This window comes from Oryza sativa, chromosome 7, assembly GCF_034140825.1.
Source record: "Oryza sativa Japonica Group chromosome 7, ASM3414082v1".
Lineage (NCBI taxonomy): Eukaryota > Viridiplantae > Streptophyta > Magnoliopsida > Poales > Poaceae > Oryza > Oryza sativa.
In genome coordinates, this window is record NC_089041.1 from 26722043 (window position 1) to 26746755 (window position 24713).

At 39.4% G+C, this 24713-nt stretch overlaps 3 protein-coding genes across 3 annotated transcripts; 2 read left to right on the forward strand and 1 right to left on the reverse strand.

The window, feature by feature from the left end:
* Positions 1-6146: 6146 nt before the first annotated feature.
* On the forward strand, positions 6147-8913 carry LOC4344040 (novel plant SNARE 13). Its single transcript, XM_015790648.3, has 10 exons — positions 6147-6350; positions 6567-6659; positions 6899-6992; positions 7087-7124; positions 7264-7355; positions 7444-7523; positions 7597-7653; positions 7770-7862; positions 8031-8105; positions 8532-8913. The coding sequence occupies exons 1-10, from the start codon at positions 6274-6276 to the stop codon at positions 8631-8633; spliced, it is 801 nt and encodes a 266-aa protein (XP_015646134.1). The 5' UTR covers positions 6147-6273; the 3' UTR covers positions 8634-8913.
* Positions 8914-8981: 68 nt separating this feature from the next.
* LOC4344041 (serine/threonine-protein kinase haspin homolog) lies at positions 8982-16181 on the reverse strand. Its single transcript, XM_015790576.3, has 14 exons — positions 15931-16181; positions 15737-15817; positions 13694-13793; positions 13094-13614; positions 12890-13013; positions 12697-12812; positions 12468-12579; positions 12273-12365; positions 12123-12184; positions 11605-11747; positions 10001-10071; positions 9870-9922; positions 9521-9587; positions 8982-9420 (listed from the first exon to the last, which is right to left on the reverse strand). The coding sequence occupies exons 1-14, from the start codon at positions 16173-16175 to the stop codon at positions 9277-9279; spliced, it is 1932 nt and encodes a 643-aa protein (XP_015646062.1). The 5' UTR covers positions 16176-16181; the 3' UTR covers positions 8982-9276.
* A 4753-nt stretch (positions 16182-20934) lies between these two features.
* LOC4344042 (dirigent protein 5) lies at positions 20935-22031 on the forward strand. The gene has a single exon (XM_015790650.3). The coding sequence runs from the start codon at positions 21136-21138 to the stop codon at positions 21736-21738; it is 603 nt and encodes a 200-aa protein (XP_015646136.1). The 5' UTR covers positions 20935-21135; the 3' UTR covers positions 21739-22031.
* The last annotated feature ends 2682 nt before the right edge of the window (positions 22032-24713 follow it).

Consider the following 24713-nt stretch of genomic DNA (forward strand, 5'->3'; position numbering starts at 1 on the left):
TTCCTATGTAATCGGCTGTATAATCACACATTGACCCCCATAGCATTATAAGCATATTGTATAGGAGCAAAACTAGAAGTAGCATATGCATCTATACAATGATCATTAACCTTTTGAATAGCAAAGTATGGGTTGGGCGAATCGGAGGTTACCTTTGGTGAAACTACAACTTGAGGTAGCGGGACATTTCCTCTCACGACGCCTTGAGTAATATTGTTGAACCCGTTCCCACTCGTCATAGTTGATGAAGAAATTCCTTGATTAATTTCGGCCATATAGCTCATAGTCGAAATTTTTGACCGAATAGATTAATATACGGTCTCGTAATTTTCGTTGCATACTACTGTGTGTTTGTAGCAAAAATTTACAAAAACTGAAACTTCCCAGTGATAGCCGATGCAAATTGAATCGGCTTTAATTTTTTCTTTTTTAATAATTCACTCGGTTTCTGTGCACAGCAAAAAATATACAGAAATCAATACTACTGCTGCTGGCTCTAGATAGATCGGCTTTGTACAGCCTGATCGTTTTCTTTTCAGCACACGTTAAACAGCAAACTATAAATAGGATTGGATTTCTGATTTTTCAGACCGTGTACAGCGAGGACACTACCGGTCGCTTGTTGCTGTTTCCACGCGAGAATAAAAATCGATTCCGGCTGTATAGCCGAAACACTCGATTAGATGGGAAATCGATGAATCGATGGCAGCAATCAGCTTGATGACCGAACAGTATCGCTGCCAAATAGATTGATCCAATCAAAAATACGTGGCAGCAGTGACGAATTTTGGGTAGATTGATTTCGGCCGTTTGGCCGAAATTCTTGACTCGCCGAAACGAAAAAGTGACTAGATTAAACGAAATTCGGCCGTGATATGGTCGATTAGATCGTTTCCCAGCGGAGTCGCCAAAAATCATGTTGGCAACTTTTTTGACAAGTCGACAAGCACGATCACAACACCTAAACACCTTGCGGTGATATGGAGTCGCCAACCACCTCAATCTAGCCAAACGGCCAAATCAAGATGGGTTTTGAGGAAAAACAACTAAACCGGCTAGCGGAGCCGATTTAGAGATCAAAATCAGCCTCTAGGCCGATTTAGATCGATACGAGGATAACTACTCATCTCGTGGGCAAAACGGAAGGTTTTCAGGACAAACCTACAAAGAGGTGTCGCACTCTCGCAGCGGCGGCGGACGGTTTACGGCGTAAACCGATAAAGATGGACTAAACTAGGGTAAAATAGAAAACATAGTAAAAGAACGATTCAAATAGATTGTATTTGAGGGTTTTACAATGAACCGGCCTTGTCCCTTAAATAGGGGTTGGTCTTGCCCTCTACAGGCCCTTCTCCATGCCCAACTCAGGATAGAAACCAAAGGAAACACGAAACATGCCTTCCCGAGTAAGGAAACTCGAGACCTGACGAAAACAGACTTGGACTCAGACCCTGCCGGTCTGACCGCCTACATACCTGCGGTCAGACCGGCCCTATTAGCCGGTCAGACCGCCCACATACCTGCGGTCTGACCGGCCCTGTGAAGAAAACCCGATACTTTCCAAACTTTGGCAATTTTCTCCTATTTCATCCATAGATGCCAAATTTAGATGTAAACAACCATATTACATCATTGCCGGGACTAACATGAGGCATGGAGAATCGCACAAACATGCAACTACGACCTACGGATCGATGGCGCACGCATGTGTTGTTGTTTGGGATCGTGTCGCGTGGTGCTGTAAATATTAATTATTGATCGAATTCGTTCGTTAGAGAAACAGCTCGGGATGGGAATTCCCTTCTGTACTACTCATGAATCTGGATATTTATATTCAAATTTATCATTAGAATTAGATTTTTATGAGACGAAGAAAGTATGCTACTATTAGAGAGTCCGATATGGTGTTCGCATGACCTGCTTCTCTGAATGCTAGGAGATCTAGTGCGTGTATATGTTGTAATGGAACTATATGAAGGAATTACATATTATTATCATTTCAAATATTAATATAAGAATTCATGTTCCTCGATATATTCCACTTAATAGCATATGGGCGGTTGGTTCTTTAAAGATAATGGAATAATACATCATGCCTTTATTTTAGAAAAAAGCTAATATATAATCACTTATTACAAACATAGCTCGCTTAACATAGAGATGCTAAAAAAATCCAAACATGACGAGGCAATAAGTCTAAAAACTCCAACACAGAGGAGAAATTAATACATCTTATTTAATTTTATTTGTAAATATCTATCCAAAGTTGGTGAAGATATGTGTGACCGTTGACTCTAAGTTCCAGTATGTAATATGTATTAGTTCATTATCCTCGTCATATTTTATATTTTTTAGTTGTGCGGTGCTAATATATTGCCTTGGAAAGTACATCATCCATATAAGATTTAGTTAAAGATTTATCAAAACCATATTATTTATACTCAACCATAAAGTCCAACAGAAAAACATATGGTTCTACTAAGTTTTTTGGTTTTTGAGCATATCATTCTAAAAAAAAAGCAGGCACACCAACACGTGCGCTGATTTTGATTTTATAGTATGATTAATAACAAACCACCCATTCTATTAGAGAAAGAAAAGGTCAAACGGGGCACCGCAAAGCTACAGCTACAGATTACACGCAGGCCAATTCCTATTTGATTTAAGGCAGGAAATGCGTGTATTCGATCTGTTTCGTCTATCTGACGCATAAGAGCTGGATGAGCACCGATCATCAAGACATCAACGTGTGACAGAAGATCGATGAACAGTTGTACACTACTACAATTCTGCTTGCCTGTATTTAGGAACAAAAGTATAATAAATATTTGAAAAAAACATTGCACGCTATCTACGTACTGACTAATATTTTTTCTTCTTCTTATTTTGCAGGCATGCGTGCCAAATGAGAAGTCGTTATATTAGCTTGGATCAACGGGTGGGCATGTACTGGTACGTGCAAAAGCCCAATTCATATTTTTGTACTCGTGATTTGTCATCCTGATCAGTAACTACTAACTAGAGGCAGCAGCACTACGTGGAATCCGGAGACGTGCAGTGCCAGGGCATGCATGTGAAAAAAAAAAAATGAAGTGCACGCCAAATTGAGCAACCTTAGCCACGTGCACACGTGGATGGATAACGCACGCCTGCAAGTAGTATAGTGGCAAAATTATGTAAACCATCTCAATTATCACTCTTGTTTTGTGATTTAATCCATTACTTATTTTGTTTCAAAAACCTACTCACCCAACACTAACATAGGTTGAAATTGCCTTATCAACCCTCCCCCACCACCCCAACCCGCGCACGCGCAGTCCAAATTTTTTCTAACTTAAATGTGCGCCAAGCCATATATAGCATCCAGTCTCGTTCAATATTATTAATGTAATGAATTCAACTCGAACTCATTCTATGAAAAAAAAAACAGTGTTACTTGTAGGGGTGGAAAAAAAATTTGGGCTCGTGAGCAGCTCGGGCTTGGCTCGAGCTCGCTTAGCCTGGCTCGGCTTGAATGCCAAACGAGCAAGCCCAAGCTTCCTTTTTAGCTTGGTTCTGAAACGAGCCGAGCCTGAGCTGGCTTGCGAGCCGCTTGATTTGGCTCATGAGCCTAGCCTAGGCCATCATGTATTTATATGGATGATTTTTTTTCTAGTGAAGTTATTATTTGTCAATATGTAATTTATCATCTATATTTTAATGAATTTAATATATAAAGTTATTTTAATTTTACATGTTGATGATTTGTTATTGCTTTTCTTAATGATTACAAATTATATAGCTTCAATGGAAGGCTCGCAAGTCAGCTCGAGCTAGCTCGAGCCAGAAAACGAGCTGAGCCGAGCTCATGTTTTAGCTCGTTTCCTTAATCGGGTCGAGCCAAGCCAAACCTAGCTTATTACAAGCCATTGCAAGCCGAGCCTAGCTCGGCTCGTTTCCACCCCTAGTTACTTCTAGCTTACAAACTCTTCGTTGGACCTTGAGTGGAGAAATAGCCTAAGGACAAATCCGAGCCAGCTGATACAAATCCGCGTCAAAATAAAATGGGTCGAATGTGCTACTCACATGCGTGTACATGGCAATTTCAACATGTGAGTGTTGAGGTGGATGAGTTTTTGGAATAAAACAGGTTGTGACGTAGAATATAAAAAATAAGGGTAACAATTAGAGTGGTTTACGCAATTTTGCATAGTGCATTCCATGCTTGCTTGAATGGACTTCGACTTTTGATGCAATTACTTTTCTTTCTCTTTGATTGAGATGGCATATATGCGTTTGGGCCTTGAGTAGCTGTCGGCCTAATTTGTACAGGCCATTTAAGAGCAATATTATCCGGCCCATAAACCGATTGGTGGGTCCGAGCTGCGCGCCGCCATCCGCAATAGGGCCGTGGTAAGCCAGATTGGGCCTGATGAGTTGGATCGAAAGGCAAACTTTTTTTCTTTTGCCGTCGGATGGATAGGATGGGAGTGGGACCATCGACAACGCATGCCACCAACGAGTGAGACCTAACCGCTGCTGGCTTCCTGCCAACTGTTTTTTTCCCAGGTTCTTTTTTTCCCGGCATTTATATCTAATCGGATATATGCGGCCATTTAAATTAGGAACTTAGCCTCATAAACAACTCAATCTATAATTCGCTTCTATGAAGATGTGAACTCACGACCTTAGGGTACTACTCAGGTCACTGTAACCATTAGGCTACATGCTTCCTGCCAACTAGACGACCTAATCGCTTACTACGTGATTCGTGTATAAAAATAAATTTATTTTAAGATGAAGGGTATAAAGAAAACAAATAAATGGTACTGATAAATGTTATGTGTCATGATATGCTTAAAAAACCACCATGGGTCAAGAAAAGGAGGAACTTTGCTCCCTTCAATCACATATTTGATTTTCCTTCAAAAAAAATATGTATAGAGATGTAGGCACTCATATTCACACGAGCACACTTATCTATATAAAGTTTTAAAATTTTTAGCAATCAATATCTTCTTTAAATATGCAAATCAGTCGAAAATCACATACAACATATAAAAGATTTATGTTAATAATTACGTCATATCGCTATTTTAGCACTATGTTATATGCCTACTCCTTATGTTTTTGTATTTTAAAACCTAAACCCTTCTAAAACTTTTTTCCATAATCTGAACCTTTTAATCACACCAGCACACCTGATGTGGTAAAACAATACTGACACGCCACACTCATCGGGCGTGACAGGTTTGTCCGGCCAAATAACATTACCACGTCAGCCGGATCAGCGTGGTAGTGTTGTTTTGCCACACTAGTCTAGCTGACGTGGCCAACTAGTTCAGATATTGAAAATAATTTTTGAAATGATTTATTTTTAAAATTAAAAAATTTAAAAGTTCAAAAAACAAAAAAAGGATCACTCCTTATTGATATATTTGACTAACTACATCGATGTTTAATATAGTAGGTGGCTCTCATCTTTTCTCTATGGTTTATAGTTTATAAACCATGGTCAAATTTTAAATTTAAAACTTGATTATAAAGTTTTTTTTATCGTAGTTTATTTTTTAGCATTAGCTTTTAATATCGCTTAGGACATTGTTAAGGTAGGATATTAAACCAACTCTATGTGCATATTAAACTTTTTCATAGTAAAAAAAATATTGTGGTACCTCTCCTTTTTCAAACCAGCATTAACTCAACAAAACTTACCTACCTCCCTTAGAGCAAGGATAATAATATAGCCCACTTCCTAATATTAGCCCATTCTAAAGTCAACACATATAATAGATTAGCTATAATTTTCTTCTCCTATCTCTATCTCTCACTTATACATTTAATGTATTTGTCTTGAAACTTGTGTTAAGCTAGCTTTTGCATGAGAGCCAACACCATTCTCTTTTGTTTACCTCTCTCCTCCACATGAGCTTATAGTATGCTTATAGCTCACTATTATACTTGCTCTTATCTCAAAATCAAGCAACCCATAATGTGAATTTTATCCTTAAGCTTCGTTCCCCTCTTGCTTTTCCCTCCCTAATCAACTGGACCGCACAGCTAATACCCTTGTCGGATCCCGACTCCACCCCACCCGAACCCGCTACCCGCACCCGCACCCGCACCAACCCATCTCCTTCTCCTCCTAACTCAACTCGACTCCAACCGCCGCTCACCGGAATGCGGCGGTGACGAGACGACCAACCACCTCCTGCGACTGCTCGGATCTCGCGACGCGGCGGCGGCGGCGAGATACGGAGATCCGGCAGCTTGAGGCAAGAGAGAGAGAAAGCCATGGCGAGCGACGTGCCCATGAGCCCCGAGCTGGAGCAGGTGGACGGCGAGATCCAGGACATCTTCCGCGCGCTCCAGTGAGTCAGATCTCCCCCTCCCCCACCGCCGCCTCCTCCTCCTCCTCCCCCCTCCAGCATTCCGCCCCTCCCTCCACCGGCTTAGTGGGCTGCGAAGCTTCTCGAGGCTTCTGCGGCAGCGGCGGCGGCGGTGGCTCAGATTTTCGCCACTCGCCCAATCTGTGCTCGAAATTGTTCGCGGTTTCCGCTGTTGGGTTCACTGCTTTTCGTTTGCAGGAATGGGTTCCAGAAGATGGACAAGATCAAGGACTCCAACAGGCAGTCCAAGCAGCTGGAAGATCTCACCGGGAAGATGAGGGAGTGCAAGCGGTAGGTCTCCCTGCCTGCCTGAACACTACTGTGTGCTCTGGTGATGCACAGGCTCACGCCTGAACCCATGGTTTAGTTTAGCTTCTCCATCTGTGCGCCATTGATGTTCCTGGCTTGAACAAGCAATTTAGATCTTTTTGCATGTGGCGCATGAGTTCTGCAACTGCTCTGCCTGTTAGATGGAGCACTAATGTCTTGATAGATTTGTGTAAATGTGATGATTTGGTGTTTTCTCGCAGCTTAATCAAAGAATTTGATCGTATTCTCAAAGAGGATGAGAAAAAGAACTCGGCTGATGTCAACAAGCAGCTAAATGATAAGAAGCAGCTGATGGTTGGTAGTACTAGTTTTCTTCACTAGTGTTTGTGTTACCCTTACTGGACAATTTAGCTCACAAGTGTAATTTGTTTCTTGTGTGTTAAAACAGATCAAAGAATTGAATTCCTATGTCACATTGAGGAAAACGTAAGTAGATTTTCCCCTTTCGTTATGCATGTGTTATTTTTTTTCCTTATGTTGAATTCAGCGTTTCATTTGCATATGTGATCCTGTTACATTGTACATCACTTGTGGTAATAGACATGCAACTCTCATGGTGTTTCAGGTACCAAAGCAGCCTGGGTAATAAGAGGATTGAACTATTTGATACTGGTAATGATCAGGTGGCCGAGGACAACACTGTTCAAATGGCATCAGGTGGTTGTAGTTTCTTATATCATTGTTAACCTGCCCCTGAGAGGTAATGTGTTCTTATTCTAACCAAAGCACTTTGGTAATTCTTCAGAAATGTCAAATCAACAACTCATGGATGCCGGAAGGAAACAGATGGACCAAACAGATCAAGTTATTGAGCGTTCGAAAAAGGTGCGCTAGTAGATTTTGCTTTCATTTCTTTACACACTTCAAGAGCAAATTTTACAAGAATCCTTTCTTGTAGGTTGTTGCACAAACCGTTGAAGTTGGATCTCAAACTGCTGCAGCTCTATCACAACAAGTAAGTTTTTTGGGATGATAAAATTCAACAGAATATTCCTTGGACGTTTCTTGTTAGAAAGGTCAGTCCTGATAAGTTTAATCCAGCACCCTAAAATTCTCTTTACATCCTTTTAGACAGAACAAATGAAGAGAATTGGCAATGAGCTAGACTCGGTTCACTTTTCACTGAAGAAGGCTAGCCAAATGGTGAAAGAGATTGGTCGCCAGGTTCTCTCTCTCTCTCTCCCCCCCTGCACACACGTATGTTACTCGTTTCGTCCCAAAATAAGTGCAGCCCTCTAGTTCAAATTTGAACTAGAAGGCTGCACTCATTTTGGGACAGATGGAGTATATTTGAAGTGGCTGTGCCTAGACTTACAAGATTCATTGCTGCAGGTTGCAACTGACAAATGCATCATGGCATTCCTATTTCTGATAGTCTGTGGTGTGATTGCAATCATTGTTGTTAAGGTATGTTTTAATTGCTTTTGCAAATGTACCCATGTTGTTTACCTTAGGTGACATCACTTGTTGAGATAAAAACTGATCCTATATCCTCCGTATGTGCAAGTTCAACTAAAAGCCCATGACCTATGGTGAAAATTTCTGTCCAGTTAATTGTAGAGCCAGTTAGTGCACCTAGCTAGTTTCTCGTTAACTCTACGTGTTCTATTATATGTTGGAGATAAGAATGACGAATAAAAGGAGCAGGAATACATCATTTGGATAATAACTAGAGCTAGTGATCAGTCCCACATTTGGTGTGTTACGTCATGCAATGCTATACTTAACTGATTCAGTTCCAGAATGTCATAGATTGTTTCATTTGTCACATTTTACATTACAAGCTAGTCTTACATTACTATGCAATGAATGACCGGTCTGCCGTTCTTCCAGATTGTCAACCCTCACAACAAGAACATCAGAGACATCCCAGGACTGGCACCACCTGCGCAGAACAGGAAGCTCTTGTCCATAGAATCTTTCGGAAGCCTCTGAGCATTGCGAGTGGGAGGCAACCGAGATGTTTGGGAGAAGATACTATGCACGTCGTGACAATTCTTTTGCGCTTGTATATCATCTCATGTCGTTATTCCCTTCCACTGATCTATTCTTTTCTTGCTGTAATTGGTCATTAGTGTTGGATTTACGTTTGATGGTTGCAGTGCGGCTTCCTGTTGGCTTTATGAATGTGTGTATATGTGGTAGTGATGAGGATACAAAGATATTTGTTGTTCTTTTTATTCTGCAAGTAATCACGTGAAGGCTTCAGTTTGCAGTTGTTCCAGTTTTCATATCTTTGTGAATTGTGATTTGCTTCAGTCTCGTCAGAATAAAAAGGTAACATATTCGTACAAAATCTAACGCCCAACTTGGCAGGGTCAGACAAAAGCATCTGGGCAAAACAACGTCGTTCAGGCCAAAACGTAAAATAAAGATGATAGAAATGCAAGGATCCTAGATGGATCACTGGACTTATGTTACAGTGCTTGCAAAAGGTTACCGGGCAACAAGTTATCTTAGCTCTTGTACGTCCCAGGAAGAGGAGCTTGTGTTAACTGATTAATTAACAAGTAACATTAACCCTCCCATGGAGAGGAAGGCTATGTCATCTCTCGGATCGAACTAAAGAAGAGGCAGTTCAGGCTGTAGAGGGCTGTGCATCCTCGTCGGACAATAATAGGTCACTGAAGAAAGAATCAGTGAGACAATCTTTAGCGGAATCATACTTGGCTAGGCGTTTCTTGAACGCTCGGAGCTCCCTGTCGTCTTTGGAAGTAAATGTCTAGCAACAGTTACTGAGGTTAGCAATGGTGGCAAATTTGATTTGTAGGCAATAACAAAATCAGCGCAAATTCAAACGTTGTCAGGAAAGATGAACTCACGGAGTATCTCTTCTGCAGTACGATATCGACAAGATAAATTAGCCATACGACGTTTGTCTTTGGAAAGCTGCAATGACAATTAAACAGACCTCAAATGTTTCCGATTTTGAAAGTATTTTTCTATCAATTTCTGATTAAAAAAAGTTTACTGTAGTTTTAAATCCATGCAAAAGTAACTTCAGCTAGTGAATAGCCATACACATAGTTTGTGAGTCGGCTAGAATAATTAGTACTTTGCTATTGCAAGCTAACAAAGTTGGTCTGAAACTACGAATCCTGCAACAATGTCAATGACACGCGTATGTAAATGGCTCAAGAATTGTTCTGTCTTATGTAGTGGAGTACTTACCTGCCCTCCCAGTAATCATTGGTAATCTGTTTCATTTTTCGGTATGTTTCTGCCTGCATATTATAAGAAACATATATTACACTAGCCCAAAATGATTTAACATGCTACTTTCAAAGTGATCATCTGAAAACCTGCTTATCTCGTTTTGGTCCTTCAAATAAGGCAGGGTCCGTTGACAGGTCTAAAAAGAGGATAGCATCACCTGGAGAGTATCATTACAAACACAAAAATTGTCAAATGGACAAAACATAACACGTAAAAGGCTAACAAATAAGAAATGACCGTATCACTTTGCTCTTGAGGAAAAAAGAACAAGAACCACAAAGGTGTTACATACATGCGTAGCACTTGAGATGCAAACTTGAAATATTTTATGGAGCTAACTGAATTGATCATATAGTAATACCAGAAGTTAACGTACATGGACTAGCCAGAAGATGGGCATATTCAGCTAGGATCTATCAGATCCAATATGAACTTGGAGGTGCAAATGTAATTATTACTCACTCCGTCCCAAAATAAGTGCAGTTTTGCACTGTTCATGTCCAACGATTGACTGTTCGTCTTATTTGAATTTTTTTTAAGACTAGAAAAAATGCCCGTGCGTTGCAACGGGTGAAGGCTATTTTAATCTTATTATTATTATATACGGTTTAGTTAAGGTGAAATTTACTGTGGGAATTCGCTTGGATATATATATATATATTTAGAAAATCATAAGCTGCAATTAGGAGTTCGATTGTCTCAAGTTAGCACACGAGTTTTTTAAAGAGATTTTTTATACGACTCCTACTGTATTTCCAAAAGCGAACAAACTTAAAAACAGACTCAAATACGGATATGTATTTTCAAAAGCGAACAATCGTAAAAACCGTCTCATACACGAATGGCATACCAAAATACCGGTAAAAACATCTTTAATTTTTATAATAGTAGAGATAGAGAAGAAAATATATTTTTGGAAAAAATTTGAATTGGGAATTTATTTTTTAAAATACTTATAAATAAATATTAAAAATTCTCAGTAATAGCGCTTGTGCTGGGTCCACCCATATATATAAACACGAGAATGGCTTGGTCAACATGCATGCACGGGCTGACATGAGGACAACGGCAGATTGGCCCAAGAGGTAGATTTGCATATGCACGTGGGATGTGTTGTGTGGACTGCAAACTTGTGCCTGACAGGAGCAGTTCATGGGCTGCCCAGTTAGAAGCTTGGCCCAGGCAGGGCTATTTCATACGCGAGCGCAGTTACAGACATGGAAATTAATCGTAATCGGATAGCAAGTTGATTCGAGGGAAACGTAAAACACAAGGAAAAATACCCAAGAACGTTCACCGACTCACAATTGGTCGACGTACGAAAAGCTAGGCAAAAATATCTTGAATTTTTATAATAGTAGAGATTAGTATTTTTATTGTTATTAGATAATAAAACATGAATAGTACTTTATGTGTGACTGATTCTTTTTATTTTTTTCATAAATTTTTCAAATAAGACGGACGGTCAAACGTTGGACACAGATACCCATGGCTCCACTTATTTTGGGACGGTAGTATTCCTCTGCAAATGTTTTTTGTGGCTAAAAATTTTGCTTATGATCACAACACAAAAGCATACAAAAAATCACCAGTTTTAGTAATTCTAGAAATTGTAGGCCACATCAAAATTTAAAACTACAAATGGGTGCAGCATAATGTAATGAAAAAAAATATTAGGTTCATGGAGTACCTGTATTGATCCGAGAAAGCGTAAAATCAATTATTGAGACGTTCAAACCAAAAGTTCTAGTACACATGTTTTTCCCTTGAAGAGTGAAACCCATTGTATGATTCTTGTCTTGTGTTTCATCTCGATCCAATAGAATGTTACCCCTGCGAAATGAGCCGCTTGTAAGCAATAATAGACAACTAAAACTGAGAAGAAAGAATATCAACAATTGGTCTGAGCAGTTGGGGTTCCCAATAGGAACCTTAAAAACAACTCAACTCTGTCCACCCATTGTCACCACCTATATTTTGACCCACTTTAAGTATTGTTAGGATTTTCCCAGCTACCTGGTATATTAAATCCACGTGTACTTATAAAAATATCAAAATTTCACATTCTAAATATTGGCCCTTGTTTTGCATCCTGTACAAACACTTAACAAAACTAAAAAGAATAAACTACCTCATCAATGTTACATCATTTCGTTGGAGAACACTAAACTAAGGATGTGAATGGAAATCATTTTTGAAAGTACAAACCAATGCAAATCTCGATGTTCAAATTCGCACGCGCTTTCAGCAACAGCTAAAGCAGCAGTGACCTGCATCAATAAGATGATTTATAGTTTATCCAAAGACTTTGTAGTTGAGGTAAAGTTCATAAAAGCTTAGGATACACCAGGTTTATACTTGAACCAATAAACTGCAAGCCTCATTGTAGTCAAGCAAAGCAAATTTTTCAAGGTCTCTCCCACCATCAGCTTGCACAAAGACAATATAGCACTGCAAGAAAGTTACAAAAAGATGTGATAACCAGAAGAAATGGTCACGCATGCTTCACCACAATAACTGAACGATGTGTGGTTTGAACGATCAGAATCCTACTTGTTCATTCGAAAAATCATTTGGATGATCATTCTCAGAACAACATTTGGCATCCCAATCTTCCCAAGCACAAATAAGTGAAGGGTCATATGGACCTTGACAAACCCAAAAACTGCAAAAACAGACAAATATCAGAAGAATTTAGGCCACTTGGTTGTTGGGTAAAGCTGGCTTAGTCATTTCATACAATTTCTACAAAGATAACTACAAGATAATGAAAATCGCATACTCTTTTGTCTCAATGAAACCATGGCATGAATTTTCTTTCACATTATCACCCCGGTCTGCTCTTAGATTATTTAGTGTTAGACAAAGCAAAACTTCCTCAAGAACTTCTTCTGCTTTCTGCAAAACAGAACCATCCAATGACTAATGAGTACCTGAAAATTTCAGAGTGGACAGCACAAATGAATGAAATAAACCTTTTGGGTCTCTCCATTAACTAGTGATGTTCCATCAAAGGGAACCACTTTACAGACAGTACTACCAGCCCTGAAGGCCTCACCGAATGTTCCTTCACCAAGCTTCACAATGCTGCCTGGTGTACTATTTCCATGAACATCTTCGTTAAATGACGAATAAAGACTGCATAGTAGTTAATAAACATGTAAGGTTGAACCACCTACCAGTAAGTGGAAAACGCTTCAGCTAGGGTTATAGGTGCAGATTGATTGCAAACCAAAAGGAGTTGAGCAAAGGCAGTCATAGCTTCAGCACTCAATGATGGAATGCTGCTATCATCAGGTTCTTCCTTAATCTTAAGCTCACTAAAGGATGTAAAAATGCTGGTTTTGTCACTGAGCCCTGAAGGGATTGTTCTTCTCATAGGATTTGTTCTAGACCCCCTATCCTTTTCAGGGGTTCTACAACTGTCGTGAAGACTGCAATCACTACGGACTGATGGTACAACTGGGGTCTCCATGATATCAAACAAGGGCCTGGATGCTGCAAATTTCGCAAGCTTGGAGATTTTCCATCTCTCCAGTATTGCAGATAGATCATGCACAATGTAATTCTGCTCCATTCCTCTCGCCCAAGTGCCAAAGTTCTTAGGTGAAGGGCTCTCCTCCATCAGTTCAAAAGCATCAACTTCTTCAAAATAAGCCTTTTCTTTCTTCAAGTCAGGAGGCCCCCCAAAAGTTCTTTTCTGCAATAGAATAGCAAATTTAAAGGCAAACCACTTTAATGCTGTTAGCAAACATGAAGGCAAAATATATCAGCCCTACCACTCGGTTACCCGGCTTTGGTGGCCTTTTCTGTGCTCTGCAAGGATTCTGCTGAGGTTGAATTTTTGTTCCAGGAGCAAAAAGGATACTTTCCCGTCCTCTGTCAAGTTTCACCAGAACATTTTTTTTTAAGAAAACAATGTTGGAGGCTAAAAATTTTACTTGAGAAGTTGAGAACTGAGATTCTTCTACATCTACTAAGACCCAACAATTGTTAGATCAGATCTTCATAAGCAAACGAATAGGACAAAGGGCAATGGACCTGAAATATAATTCAAATCTTGCAAGCCACATTATTCATTGTGAACAAAAATATTATTATATTATATTTATCAAGTGCTAAGGAGTACCATTCTGTAACAGAAGGTATATACTGAGATTTGCACCAGAAGTTATTTATCTTAATACTCTCTATCACCTAGGTTGTTGAATTTGCATGTGGCAAAATAGTCTATGAACCTACTTATTCTGTCATGTAGTAAGTTTATTCAACGATTTTTACATGGGAGGTAATGACATCACAGGGACCTAAGAGTTGTCCAATCTCCACTAGCTTGAGAATGGCAAATCTCAAAACTTCACGGAAATTTCAATGCCCAAATCAAGAAACAAAAGTGTAAATATTTCACAACTCTAACATTTAATGCTGTAAAAATTGCATTTAGGTCTAAAATTTATTTAATACCTCTGAAATCCGTACAATGGCAGCATAAAAGATCAACTTAAAAGTATGTAGCTTCTGGCAAATATAATCTTGGGGGTACAAATGACAGTTCCAAACAAATACTAACACGCACTAGCATGAGCATGGTAATGACTACTAAGCAAAGCTAGCATTGCAATATTTCTTACTTGCTTACGAGATTGACATGTTCCGGAGTCCATTTATCTTAAGTACACAATGAAAAATAAAAGAAAGGAATACAAACTTTAATGCGAAAACTACAGCACCTGAACAAAGAGAGATGTGAGGCATTCAAATGAAAGAACGGGAAAACAAGAAACTCATTTAAATTTTAAAGGTAAAACACTAAAACAAGAACCTGCTATCTCTAGCTTCTCTACTGGACTCCCTGTTAATGAAGCCCCATCCACGGTAGAGAGGCTTCCACGAGAAGCTCAACCTCCTCAGTCCTCACTCATGGTTATTGCTCATATGGACATACTCCCTCCGTCCCAAAAAAAGACAAACCCTGGGTTTCTGTGTCCAACGTTTGACTGTCTGTCTTATATGAAATTTTTTTATAATTAGTATTTTCATTGTTGTTAGATGATAAAACATGATTAATACTTTATGCGTGACTTGTCTTTTTAATTTTTTTCATAATTTTTTCAAATAAGACGGACGGTCAAAAGTTGGACACGAAAACCCAAGGTTTGTCTTTTTTTTAGGACGGAGGGAGTATGTAGAAAGCTTCTACAAGAAGCTAGCAGTGAGCACGAGGGGAACAGTACAAAGCTTTATTACAGCTGTACGGTCACTAGAACATGGCCCAACTACACAATAGTGTCTTTTTGGAACGCCAAAAAATTCTCCAAATTTTTGCATTCCTATGCGAATTGATACTAAAATCCTGCTCTATAGGTTCTTATATTTTGGGACAGATGTAGTATAAAACTAGGGGATGTCATTTATTATTGGTAAGTGCGCATTGCTTAATGAACAGCTCACGGTCTAATGTGTGTGGGATGTAGGGACTAAAAAAAGGTGTGTCGATCATAGAGCAACGAACTAGAGATATGAAATTAATGGCATTGCAAAATCTAATGTTTTCACAGATGGGGATGCATCTGGTTGGAATTTGATTCCCTCATTGCATTATTTTAGAGAAAAGGCTCTGCGAGCCCGGCTTTACTGAAAGCTTAACAGGGTTCCTCATTGCATTATACTACTAGTTTTCAATCCCTTTCAGCTGCTACAAAATTTAGGGGAGATTTAATTTCCCTTCAGCAGTGTAGCATCTCGGAAATTCCACAGAAATTAAATCGAACTTATAACCGGAGTAGCATCAAACTGAAGAAGCCAGTGGAGTTGAAGCCCACCTGATGGAGAGCGACCGGTTCCAGCTGGTCCTCTTGCTCGGCTCAAAGCTCGCCCTCTTCTCGCCGGCCGCAACGCCTCTCCTGAAAAAAAAAAAAACCATCGTCGTGTCAGCGGAAAGGGGAAATCGAAAGGAAATCCAAAACCCTAGAACCAAACCCCCGGGAGATCGATCGATCAGATCGCGGAGACTCACACATCGACGGCGCCCCTCGGCCTCGACGCCTCCTGCGCCGCCCGCCGCCGCCCGTACACCACGCCGATGCGGGCCGCGCCTCCGCCTCCGCCGCTGGCCATGATCTCCGACCACAGGTCGCCGCCGCCGCCGCGAGCGCCCGCGTGGTGGTGTCCCGACGGCGCGGAGGCCTTCCCCGCGGTGCGCCCTGGTGCCGCGGCTTCTCTCGCCATGTCGATCGCCGAGAGGTCTCGAGTAGTCGCCATTGAATCGGAGAAAGAGAGAGAGAGAGAGAGAGAGAGAGAGAGGCGCCGCCGCGGGAGTTCGAATTTTTTCGCGTTGGAGCTCGGGTTCCCCGACCGTTGGAATATGGGTTTGGGCTGGGCCGAAAATGGGATTCAAGGCAACGGTGCTGGGCTCAGAGTTGGGCCGGAAAGGGATTCTGGCCGAAGGAAAGAGTGTACTGGGCCTACTGGCGCCGAATAACTTTTTTTTTTCGCGAACGCAATTTGTGCAATATTTTTTTTTTCGCGAACACAACTTGCGAAAATGTTGGGGATCGGTTGTCCGATCAGCGCCATAAAAATCGGTGCCAGCCCCTTCCCGCACCTCCTCCTGGTCCTCTGTGCCGTTCCCACCACGTGTCCCACCACATGCGTTGTTGCAACAAATTACCCACATATTATGAAAATGTTCTATTAAAGTAATCCGTTTTAATTTTTGTTTTACCAACAATATTTCAGCAAGTGTACTCGTAATATTTCACTATGTATAGATCAAATGTTGCAGTGAATTGAAACATCCTTTCGCTATTTGCTGAAACATTGTTTTATATATGGTGAAACAGCACCCGATTTTTTGAAAACTATTTGTTTCATACGTTGTAACAAAATATTTCATAAAGTGATTTGTTTGTGTTTTAGCTTTTTAAACGATTGAAATATTTTCGATCTGCTTGGTGGAACAGCGCCTGATGCCCGATTTGTAGACACCTCGCGCAACTTGTGCTATATTTCTTTTCATGAACGCAACTTGTGCTATATTTCTCGTAAAATCCCAGCAAATTCAGGCCATTTTAGATTGCCAAAAAAAATTGTGTCCTATAAGTTGATTGGCAACTTCATTACTGTTTTGGTTACAGTTTGGATCTAAACTATTCTTCTTACCAAATAAAACAATGTGATACCTACTAAATGTTGCTACCAACTCTTCTCTCATCGTTTTTTCTTCTCCAACTCCTTTTTGTTCCTACCCATGGCTATTCGTTTTCAATATGTTAACATGTCCATGTTTGATGTTGCACTTTCAGCAGCTTACTCTACCATACGATGTACTAGTATTTATCAATTATATATCTTTTCTCCTAAAATGATTTTAATATTCTTGACGCATCAAAGCACATATGAACACATGCAATAACCATTGTTAAAATCAGTCAAAGAAGCCCCTTGCGCTTCGGAAATACTATTTCGTGCATATGCACCCACGAGTCCACGACGCACGTTCTCAGGCCATAAGGCTAGGAGGAGAGAGACCTGGTGAGAAAGACCATCGGTTTCCTCTTCTCTCTCTCTCGTTCCCATTCGGTTGACGAATTCCCATCAGCATTGATCCGCTGCAGCAATGCCCAGGAATCCGCTTCCCACCTCCGGTTGCCCTCCCTCTCCATCTCGCCAGTGACCGGAAATCCCGGCCCTCTCCAGCTACCCTCCCTAGGCTAGTTTGGGGGAGCTTAAGTTCTGAGAAGTAGCTGGTTGGTAGCCAGTTTTTGAGAATCTGGAAAAGCTGGGTTCCAAAAGTTTTTAGGGGAGCTTTTGGATTCTACAACTACATCTTCTCAGAATCTGGACCAAAAGTTGGTCTATTTGCGGAGCTTCTGATTCTGAGAGAAGTTGCAGCAGTTAGAAGCTCCCCAAACAAACCATCACTATATCCTTTCTCCAGCCATTCGGCGGCGCCCTAGCTCTTCAAACTCTAGTGATGTTGGCCGTCAGCCGCTGCTCTAGCAGTGGGTACTCAGCCTCACCGCCGACACGCCGCTAGGGGTGGTGATATCGGGCGTTAGCCATTGCTCCAGCCATAGATACTTGCTAGCTACTCCTTCCGTTTCTGATTATAAGACGTTTTGAGTTTGGTCAAAGTCAAACTACTATAAGTTTGACTAACTCTATAGAAAAAAGTAGTAATATTTACAGCACTAGCATAGTTTCATTAAATCTATAATTGAATAAATTTTCATGATATATTAGTCTTGGGTTAAAAATATTACTACTTTTATAAAATTCCTTTAATTGTTTTTGTTGTCTTAAACTTATTCAAGATCCTCTGAAAATTCAAGTAAAAATTGGTTACACATTTTGAAGCATGGGGAAATTTATTAAAAATATTCACAAGCCAATTTGACTAAATCTTAGTGAGTTTTAATTGTCGAAGGCTCTTTTAGACTATAAAAATTTCTAGAAATGTATTAAAGCACGATTTAAACTTAGGATGATTTTCAGGGCGTTACAATATAAGTGGCTTAACTTCCGCGGGGAGATTAGAGGGGCAGCGTCAATGTCTTTGGCGTCATCATGTTGGATCATTGTGCTAACGATATTGACATTGCGGAAAAAAATCTATTCCCGGAATAAGTTCTTTTAGAGATTTATTTTGTAAAATAAGTTTTTAAAAAGTTCTAAAATGTAAAATAATAATAATAAGTGGTGGTTGCGCCGATCGAGTAGGGTTCTGCATCGGTGGAGGATGATCAACAATCTTCGGCTTCTGGTGCAGGGAAAGTCACTCATACGGGGAAGGACGCGGCGTTAGTCTCCACTCTAGCTCCACCGCAGCTGCAGCAATAAAGCCAGCAAACACTAGCTAGCTAATCAGCAGTAGCCAGCTTCTCTGGCTAGTTAACCCTACGGTACATAATCCACAGTACATTTATCAGCTTCAGAATCAAGCAAATTAAAGCAACAGGCCAGAGTAACAGTAGTATCTTTGCGTAGGTCTCACTTGATTCCTCTGTCTGTCCTAACAACTCCGAATTGAGAATAAACAATTTGCTCGTCTTACTTCCTCTTTCTATCCTAACAACTAGCTCAGATTAATCTACCACTCAGAACAGTGGCGGACCCAGGATTTTTCTAAGCTCAGGGCCAAATCTTAGGGCCCCTTTGAATCATAGGAATAAAAAAAATGGAGGAATAGGAAAAATATAGGATTCTGACAGAAATATAAGTGTAAAATAGAGGATTGTAAAACACAGGAAAAATATAGGAATGACCGTTTGATTGAGTCGCAGGAAAAAACACAGGAATTTGAGGAGAGATAAAGACTCGGGGCCCCTTTGAATCGTAGGAATAAAAAAACAAAGGAATAGAAAAAACACAAGATTCTGACAGGAATACAATTGTAAAACAGAGGATTGCAAAATACAGGAAAAACACAGGAATGGCCGTTTGATTGGACCACAGGAAAAATGCAGGAATCAGATGAGAGAGATAGACTCAGAGGAAATGTTCCAAGAGGTTAGACCTCTTGCTAACTTTCCTCCAAAATATACATAGGATTACCCATTCCATAGGAATTTTAAAGGATTGGATAGGATTCAATCCTTTGTTTCAAAGGCCTTCATAGGATTTTTTTTTCCATAAGATTGAAATCCTCCAAAATTCCTACATTTTTCCTACAAATCAAAGGGGCCCTCAAAGGATTTTTAACATGAGGTAGAACCCCATGCTTTAGGACCCCTTTGAATCAAAGGAATGAAAAAAACGGAGGAATAGGAAAAACATAGGATTCTGACAGGAATGTAAGTGTAAAACAGAGGATTGCAAAACACAGGAAAAATATAGGAATGACCGTTTGATTGGACCACAGGAAAAACACATGAATTTGAGGAGAGATAAAGACTTAAAGGATTTCTTCCATGAGGTTTTACCTCTTGTTAAAATTCCTCCAAAACTTGTATGGGAAGAGACATTCTATAAGAATTTCATAGGATTACATAGGGTTCATTCCTTTGATTCAAAGGGCTTTGTAGGAAAAATTCCTATAGAAATGAAATCCTCTATAATTCCTATGAATTTCCTTTGAATCAAAGGGGGCCTAAATTTCCTCCAAATCTTGCATGGGAAGAGGCATTCCATAGGAATTTCATGGGATTACATAGGATTCTTTCCTTTGATTCAAAGGACTATATTGGAAAAATTCCTATAGAAATGAAATCCTTTAAAATTCCTATGAATTTCCTTTGAATCAAAGGGGGCCTAGGTTGGTCATGTACCACATTAAAGCCCCTTTGAATCGTAGGAATGAAAAAACAGAGGAATAGGAAAAACACAGGATTCTGACAGGAATACAATTGTAAAACAGAGGATTGCAAAACACGGAAAAAACACAGGAATGACCGTTTAATTGGACCACAGAAAAAACACAGGAATCAGATGAGAGAGATAGACTCAGAGGAAATGTTCCAAGAGGTTAGACCTCTTGCTAACTTTCCTCCAAAATGTGCATAGGATTACCCATTCCATAGGAATTTTAAAGGATTGGATAGGATTCAATCCTTTGTTTTCAAAGGCTTTCATAGGATTTTTTCCATAGGATTAAAATCCTCCAAAATTCCTACATTTTTCCTACAAATCAAAGGGGCCCTAAAGATTTCAATATTGAAATGATGTTGGTAAGTTATCAATGGACCTCCACGACCCCTTGAACGACCCCTAGCAGTAATTGTATCTGACATATCTGCAGTGGCGTAGCTAGCTATGTGGCACTGTGGTCCATGGACCATCTAAAAATTTGATCGAGATTAAAACTGTAGTATATGTGTGAGTTAATATAATAAAAATTATATAGTAGGCCACCCATTTAATTGATCTATTACATATAGATAGACCACTTTTACTCTAAATTCTAGCTACGCCACTGCATATCTGGTACAATAATATTATTATACTCAGAGGTTGGTTTAGTTTAGGAAATATTCCCTTTTCCGCCATCTCCTATAAATTAATAAGCATGCACAACTCGAGCCCCACATCTCCTATAAATTAGTAAGCATGCGCAACTCGAGCTCCACATCACAGCTAATAAAAGCTGCAGCTAACACGTACTGTTTTGCATGCGCGCGCTTAGCTTAATTCTCACGAGCTGATCGATCACAGGTTATTCAATTAGTTAAGTTCAGCTACTTAATTAGCTAGCTCCATTACACTGCAAGCTAGGCCCAGATCGATGGCAGCTTGGTCCATGGCGTCTCTGATGATCGTCGCCGCCATCTTCCTGCTCAGCCTCACCTCGGCGAGCGTCGTCCATGGCCGGAGCAGCAGGAGGAGGTTCGTCAGGAGCTACGACGAGCCGTGCATGGAGATGAGGCTCTACCTCCACGACATCCTCTACGACTACAGCAACAGCACCACCAACTCCACGTCGGCGGCGGCCACCAAGCCGACGGCGCTGAGCACCGCCGTGTCGAGCCCCGGCTACTTCTTCGGCAGGGTGGTGGTGTTCAACGACCCGATGACGGAGGGGAGGGCGCTGCCGCCGTCGCTGGAGGAGACGGCGGTGAGGGCGCAGGGGCTCTACCTTCTCGACAAGAAGGACGACTTCAGCGCGTGGTTCGCCTTCTCCATCGTGTTCAACTCCACGGCGCGCCGCGGCACGCTCAACCTCATGGGCGCCGACCCCAACGCCGCGACGAGGGACATCTCCGTGGTGGGCGGCACCGGCGACTTCCTCATGTCGCGCGGCGTCGCCACCCTTCGCACCGACGCCATCGAGGGATTCAAATACTTCCGGGTGCAGATGGACATCAAGCTCTACGAATGCTACGTCTGATATATATATATATGTATACATATATATATATATATATATGTATACATATATATATATATATATATATTGCACACGTGATGCACGTTTTATATATATTTAACGTGATGTTTAGTTTTTTTTTTTTTTGGAATTTCTATCTCGATACCGGTTTGTTTTACGACGAGTACTGATAGTGATATGCAAGAATGAATGTGCAAATAAATGTAACTCAAACCAGTTTGTCTTTTCTGACAGTCTGTTGACAATGTATCACATCTTCATTTTCATACAATAAAGATGCATTTATATAACAATTAGTTTTATGAGTTCTTTCGTTACACTCTTATAGTTAGAGGTGGACCCAGAATTGGGCCACAACCTGTGGCCTATTGCAGTTTGGACTTTGAGAGTCCATCCATGGTGGAAAAAACAAACAGGCTATAAAGGGCAAGAGATCCCATTTCCCGGGCTATGACCCGGGATGCCTAATTAATGTCTGGTCCGCTTCTACTTATTGTATCGCTCTACCGTTTGCTCTTCAGCTTATTAGTAGCAACCAAAATTTTAATTTTAGAGTTAATTTTGAATTTTTTTATCAAGTTTTATTTTCAGCATTAATTTTTAATTCATTAGGAACACATAAAATTTTACCCTCAAATTATTTTCTAACTAACAAGGGTTACGTCTTATAATTAGCTGTTGGTGAAATGATAGGACTGATGTTTTTTGGGTTATCTTTTGAGTCCACTTTAAACGGTAATATATACCGGTTTTATTATGTAAATTGGTTGTATATAGATTTGCGTTAAAGATAGTTTTACTACTATTGGGGTTGCCCGACGCCCATGCATTGGCCATTGGCACGCGGCTAGATTTATTGCACTAATATTATGCCAAAAATACAGGTCATATTTCATGGAATGTGAATGCTCCTTATAATTTGGGTAGTACAACTATTAAAATATTAAAGACAAAAATATCTCATTGACACATTTAAACCCAACATTAATCAACACATATAGTCAGTGTATTTGCTTTTTTATATATATCCTTACCCTAAATAAACTTATAGGTTCAATATATTATGTTCTCTTGATCCCAATGTGAATTTTTTCACTCTAGTCACATACTCGTCAAGCCATATTGTGATATACTGCCTCCGTCTCAAAATAATTATAATTATAGGTTGTTTGGCATATATATATATATATATATATATATATATATATATATATATATATATATATATATATATATATATATATATATATATATATATATATATATATATATATATATATATATATATATATATATATATATATATATATATATATATATATATATATATAGGACACTCATATGGGGCACCATGGTGCCCGGGCACCATGGTATGAAATACACAAATTCGCCCAAATTTTTCAAAATTTTCAAATTGTGAGTATATACCTACTTATAAGTATTCGATTCATACCTATACCTAGCAACAAAACAACTCAAATTTAACTTTATTTCACAATCCATTATTACATACCTAACTAATTATATGTTTGGATGCTATATACCTGGAATCAAAATCTAACAAAAGCAAGTTTGAATTCAGTTCAAACTTGCTTTGAACTAGTTACTAAAGTAGTTAACGTTAATACCTAAATATTTGAAAAAGTTTCATACTCATTTGAATTGGGTATATAGTAAATTTCAATCATGGTGCCCGGGCACCATGGAGCACCAAACAAATTTACTATATATATATATATATATATATATATATATATATATATATATATATATAAAGGTTTGAGAAAAAAAGACTATGATGCCCCTCATTGAATAGTGTATAGATAAAAGTGGGAGGGTGGCTGAGGGTAGAACAGAGAGAAATTTGGATGAGAAGTGATTGATAGGACAATTAATACTCTATTATGACAACTTTTTGGGTCAAATTTAAATTCTAGAAATATAGTTATTATGTGACGGAGGTAGTATATATATGATGGAAAATACACCTTGGTGGCAACCCCTTCACAGGACAATCAGTGCAACTTCCTATTCCACATAAGAAGAAACCTCACGTTATTTTTGTCCTGTACAACTCATTTTTCCTACCAATGACGACAACTCGTTTTCAATAGTGCTATTTTGTTAACATGTCCTTGTTAGATGTTGTACTTTCAGCAACTACTCTACCATACCATGTATTTATCAAATATCTTTTCTCCAACCATGATTTTAATATTCTTGCCGCATAAAAACACACAGGAAACATGTAATAGCCGTTGTTAAAATCAGTCAGAGAAGCCTCTTATTCCTTTCTTTGAGGTTTGCCCACTAACCTTGGCACCTTGGTGGCTTTCCAACATCATATGCGTTAGTTCTTAACATATCGGGTGTTAGTTATAACATAAAAAGAAATTACTACCTCCGTCTCAAAATATATATAATAATTTAGCAACGAATTTAGATAAAAGTATGTTCATATTGGTAACCAATAGTCACTATATTTTAGATGAAGGTGTATTACTTTATAGGGTTTGTTCGAACCATGCCACCCTATATTTGTAAAATTTGAGATATGCCACCCGTATCTCAATATATAATAAATACTCTCTCCGGTTCTATAATTTTTGACTTTTTCTTTATAATGACACGGTTTTCAAAACATATCTTTGCTATGATTTTCTATTATAATGTATACAATAAATAAATATTTATTTCTATTATAGTACCTTTAGATTATTCTATATGTGTTATTCTAGTTTATTTAAACTAATTTTTTTAGTTACTAGTAGTTTAACTTTAACCTTGTCGAAAATATTAACAATTACTCTTCTGGCATTGGAGGGAGTACTACTAAACAAATCTCTTTTGCTTTCTTGAGATTTATAATGTTTTTTTTTTGAAAGAGACGTGCTATCTCTTCTAGCAATTTTCCCTAGTACCGTATACATCAGCAGTAGGACATGGCTATGTGCATCCGGCTTGATGTAGAAGCC

Excerpts from the sequence above, each read along its gene's own strand:
- LOC4344040 (XM_015790648.3), top strand. The coding sequence starts at position 6,274 with ATGGCGAGCGACGTGCCCATGAGCCCCGAGCTGGAGCAGGTGGACGGC. Across the intron at positions 7,125-7,263 it reads TATGTCACATTGAGGAAAAC|GTACCAAAGCAGCCTGGGTA; the intron begins GTAAGTAGATTT and ends ATGGTGTTTCAG. Across the intron at positions 7,654-7,769 it reads CTGCAGCTCTATCACAACAA|ACAGAACAAATGAAGAGAAT; the intron begins GTAAGTTTTTTG and ends ACATCCTTTTAG.
- LOC4344041 (XM_015790576.3), bottom strand. The coding sequence starts at position 16,175 with ATGGCGACTACTCGAGACCTCTCGGCGATCGACATGGCGAGAGAAGCC. Across the intron at positions 12,813-12,889 it reads TTAATGGAGAGACCCAAAAG|AAAGCAGAAGAAGTTCTTGA; the intron begins GTTTATTTCATT and ends TCTGTTTTGCAG. Across the intron at positions 9,588-9,869 it reads AATGATTACTGGGAGGGCAG|CTTTCCAAAGACAAACGTCG; the intron begins GTAAGTACTCCA and ends TTGTCATTGCAG.
- LOC4344042 (XM_015790650.3), top strand. The coding sequence starts at position 21,136 with ATGGCAGCTTGGTCCATGGCGTCTCTGATGATCGTCGCCGCCATCTTC.